Genomic DNA, 4953 nt, shown 5'->3' with positions numbered 1-4953 from the left:
CAAAAAGAAATCGATCGGTTTAGTCGTTGTTAAGAAATGACTGATTACAACTCTCCCCTCCACTGAAATGCCTGAATCTCGCGTATATAAGAGGCACAGTGTGCTCGCGCAGTTTGACGCAACTTCGTTGCGCGTGAACTTGGCGCGAGGCACTACCGTGCCTCTTGATATGACGTCCAAAAGTGTGCGCACTTATGTAAATAAGAATTTTTTCAAGTAATATTTCTCATTAAATATTGATTTTGCACTGATACAAAATAGTTACTTTAAAAGTCATTTAAAATTAATTTATTTAAATTTAACTTAAAAGTTATTAACTGTAGTATTGACCGTAATTGCCGCTTCTTTACTTATTTGTATGATTATACTTAAACAATCTAATTCAAATTATTATGAAATGATTAAAAATTATTAACTTTTTTATTTTATTATTTAATTTCTAATTTAATATTAAATATTAGGAATAGGAATTAAAATTTTAAAATGTTTTTTTAATGAACGCTATGGATAAATAATAATTCAGTTATATTTTATACCACACATTTATGTTTTATTCGTATATCTATTGTCGTATTCATTGTGCCTTATGTTTAATAATTTAATTTTATTAAGAAAACTGATTCTAAAATTTCGTATATCTATTATCGTATTTATTGTGCGTTATGTTTAATAATTTAATTTTATTGATAAAACTGATTCTAAAATTGTAATTCCTATAAAATATATATTATCATAACGTGGTTAGTTTTAAAATAACATATTTTAATGACCGTATTCATAGTTCTTCCTTGAGAAACGAGGATTCCTTGTTATTGTCTGTCTTTGTTTTATGTACTATGTTTTACCCTATGCAAAACAACAACAGACAAAATAAGAAATCCTCATTTCTTAAGGAGGGACTATAAATACGGGTATAAAAGTCTGTAATAAAAAGGTTCTCTTTTTGTTCACGTTAGTATATACACATACCTATTTTATATTGATAATTTTGTTTATTAATTGTTGATTTTATCATTAGAACTTTGATCAATATTGTTTCAACATGATCTATTTGTATAAGTGAAACGTATGGAGTTTGTTATATATATAAGTTCTGTCTTTAATCTGTTAAAAATATTAATAATACGAAAAAAGTTCTCTTCATAATCTGTACTCAGCGGAAGAGCGCTGATTGGCTGTTCGAATCACGCATCCTCTGCCCCGTAAACTAATTCCCGTACCGTGTGATTTCATTCTTATTAATTTCCATACTCATTGTTTCAACGCCGTAGGGTCGTATCGTCCCCTCAACCTCAACTCATTTGAGAAACAAGTACCAAAGTACCAATTTGACTTGTATGTATGATCGGTTTGTCACCGTTCTGTGTTCCTTTTAAGCCAGCGAATTGTAAGGTACATAATAATGTTTCTTGCCGGATTAATAGCGTTAAAAAAATGTAAAATAAGTAATCATTTGAGAGATATTCATTTATCAATTGTATCCGAAAAATTTTCCACATATATCTTTTATAGGTTATTCTCGTTGAACGCAGTCAAATTCCGCATACATGCCGTGCACGGTATATTATATGTACAAAATTATTTAGATTACACTTGTTTGATTCAATCAAAAGGCCCATTACGTTTTGCATATAGTGTTTGTTATAATAAATATTTTAGTGCCCTATATTAAAAAAAGAAATAGCAAGTTACAATTAGAATTTTTTTATGAAGAAGGATACATTAAGATATAGAAATAAATGGTTCAGAATACAATATGACAAATTTTTTTATCGTTTATTAGTACAATTTTGTACTACATAGCATGCATACCGATATATGTACACTGCTAGTACTGAAAATCTATATGTATATTATAGATTTTCAGCATTGGCAGTGAATTTTGCAATACTATACAAGCAATAATTAATCGTTAGTACACACATTTCAAAATAGACTGTACCTATTTACACTATCTCTGTAATACATTGGTTTTAATTATTTTCTATAATTGGATTTTTCAAAGACTAAAAAAAATTTTCAGTTAAAGTTGAAAAAGTCATACCACAAAAGATATTTTGCAATAAGTAAAATCATTCTGGGTGATATTAATTTAGTTGGTCGAGTTATGTTGGAGGATTAAGTATAAGAATTCTACTAAATTACTCTTTGTGTGTCTGTGTGTGTCTTGTATATAAATTTAAATTACTATCGGTATAGTGTTGTATATTAATTTGAATTTATTTCAATATTTATTTTTATAGATGGAAATTATAAAGGGTAAAAGAGAAGGAACTGTAAAGTATATATATGATGGTTATACTTATCATTTAGATAAACGTAATAATATTTATCGTTGCGCTAATCGAAAATTAGCTAAATGTAACGCTTGTGTAATGAAGAAAAATGATAATTTTATTATCAAACATTCTCACAATCATGAAGAGAATCCACAGCTCGTCGATATTATTAAGATGAAAAATGATATGTTAGTTATGTCGAAAGAAACTGGTTTGCGACCAAAAGAAATATTTGATTTTGTTTGTCGAAGGTAATATGTATATTACAGTAAGTATTTAAGAACTATAAGATAACATATCTTTAATTAATCTACAGTAATCCACTTGTGGGTTCACATATTACGTATTCATCAATGAGAACAATTCTGCATCGAACAAGAATGAGCTCTTTTCCTCCTATACCAAATTCTATGGAAAAATTGAAAGATTGTTTGCTCAATTATGAGTCATTGAAAGATGTATATAAAGGAAATGTTACATCTACTAATAATGAAATGGCTATTATCTTCAGTACAAATGTTTTATTAGATGCATTATCAGTATCTACAGAGATATATGTAGATGGAACATTTTCTGTAAGTATCGTTCTTTTACTATATTTGTAAACCGATAATACCTGCAATTGTCTAATTATAAAATATATCTATATTTTTTTTTACAGGTAGTTCCACAATTTCCACTTATTGCACAATTATATACTATACATATTCGTTACATGGAAACAGTAAGTTAAATATTAAAATAAAGAAAAATTTTTTATGCAAAATTTTATTTTTCATAGATTTAGCCAGTAATCAAATATATTTTTAGAGCATTGCTGCAGTGTATATCTTGTGCGAAAAACGGACCACATCTATGTATAACGCTATTTGGAAAAGGATTAAAGAATTAGCACCTAATCTTGAAAAAAATCTAGAGTTTATAATGTCAGACTATGAAGTAGCAGCAATGTCATCAATGAATGAAAATTTTCCTCAATCAAAAATTCATGGTTGCTGGTTTCATTTTAACCAGGTATATCTTATTTTTTTCTTATTAAATGTTGCTTTAACAATACATCTACTCAAGTTAAAATAATTTTCTTAAAAATTATCTTTATAACAGGCTATTTTGCGCAAGTGGCGTCAATTAGGCCTTATAGAAGCTCCATCAGATTTATTGAGCATTTCAATGAATATACCTTTATTACCGGCTAATTTATTTCCAAATGCCTATGTAATAATGGAAGGTGTTGCTAATTCTTTATATTCGCAATATTCTAATATATTAAAGTTTCTGAAATATATGTCCGATAATTGGTTATCAAAAGCGGAAAAAGTTAGCACTTTTGGTTGCCCTGTAAGAACGAACAATAGTGTGGAAAGTTTCCATAAAATAGCTGCACAAAAACTTCGAAAACCACATTCAAATATATGGATATTTTTAGGTAATTATGATTTTATATAAAAATTGCATTACAAAATTCAATAGGCATAAAATTACAATACAAAAGAAGAAATATATTTTTATATATTTGTACAAATATAAATATTCTAATTTAACTATAAAAATAGTGTATGTTCTTTTTCTTAATACTTACATAAAAAAATTGGATTTAATAATAAAGTTACTTGTGCGAACAAAGTACAATAGAAAATTATAATTTTACAAAAAATAAATTTTATAAAAATACATTTCTTTAAATCGTCCTTTTATGTTAAAAAATATAAAGAAATATTTTTTTATAGATTAAATAACTAGTATAAATTATAATTATCAAACAACGCGACAGCATCGCGATGTCAAGTATTATTCCAATCTTTAAATTATATAAAAATTCTTAAATGCTAAAATGTTTTTATAATTTTAGATAATTTGAAAAATTTAATTATCGATCAAGAAATAGATTTCTCACGTGTGCAAGAAGGTTTAAATCCTCGACGTATACATATGCGTGCAAATCGGGAAAGAAATACAAAAATTGTGAACGCACAAACTGCTCTCATAGAAGGAAGGTATAAAATATTGGACAAAATATATATATATATTTTTTTTTAATATAATTAATAAGAATAACTATTTTTATATATGGAAGAATTAATGTCAAAAACGTTATTTATCCTTGTAATACTATGAGGGTGCTTCAAATCGACGGTTTTAAATTATTTAAAAAAATTATGTATTTTACTGAAGATGTTTCAGACAAAATATATATATAAAAGTTGCATGATCTAAAGAAGACTATATAATGATAAAATTAATTTTTTTAAATGCTATAAGTCGATTTTATTTCTTTAAATGAAATTACATAATCTTCTGTACATAATGTGATTCTACTGATTGTTCTGTATATAAAAGTATTGTTGGATGTCGAGGTGGTTGGGTGATGAAAGATTAAGTTCAGAACACGAACTTGTATTTTTATCTTTTATTTCTCTGATTACAACTCCTTCTATATCTTACACGGCTGTATCTCACTGCGGTAAACTCTCCGGCTTGCGGAGCCTCACAGTGAGCTTGCAGTCTAATCACGGTCTCCTCTCTGCTTCATCCACGCGATCGATTTATAGTAATCGATCGCGCTGATTCAGCAGGCCCACCGGTCCTAGCAACGGCCGTGCTAGTTACCGGTGCCGGTGTCGACACATGCTGCGCTTGCACTTCACACAACGCGGCGATGTGTCGCGCCCTGTGG

At 28.1% G+C, this 4953-nt stretch overlaps 1 protein-coding gene across 1 annotated transcript in view; it reads left to right on the top strand.

Moving 5' to 3' along the window:
* The first annotated feature begins 1095 nt into the window (after nucleotides 1–1095).
* LOC109862275 overlaps nucleotides 1096–4953 on the top strand; it is a 15327-nt gene continuing 11469 nt past the window's right edge. Inside the window, exons 1-7 of the mRNA XM_020442271.1 lie at nucleotides 1096–1392; nucleotides 2244–2530; nucleotides 2596–2854; nucleotides 2941–3003; nucleotides 3090–3293; nucleotides 3384–3705; nucleotides 4129–4273. Of these exons, the coding sequence (XP_020297860.1) occupies nucleotides 1342–1392; nucleotides 2244–2530; nucleotides 2596–2854; nucleotides 2941–3003; nucleotides 3090–3293; nucleotides 3384–3705; nucleotides 4129–4273 (1331 nt within the window). The 5' untranslated portion in view covers nucleotides 1096–1341. The remainder of the gene's footprint in view (nucleotides 1393–2243; nucleotides 2531–2595; nucleotides 2855–2940; nucleotides 3004–3089; nucleotides 3294–3383; nucleotides 3706–4128; nucleotides 4274–4953) is intronic.

This window comes from Pseudomyrmex gracilis, unplaced genomic scaffold (assembly GCF_002006095.1).
Source record: "Pseudomyrmex gracilis isolate BER0280 unplaced genomic scaffold, ASM200609v1 scaffold_1579, whole genome shotgun sequence".
Lineage (NCBI taxonomy): Eukaryota > Metazoa > Arthropoda > Insecta > Hymenoptera > Formicidae > Pseudomyrmex > Pseudomyrmex gracilis.
The sequence above is the reverse complement of the archived record's forward strand: the minus strand, read 5'-3'. Positions and strand labels throughout refer to the sequence as shown.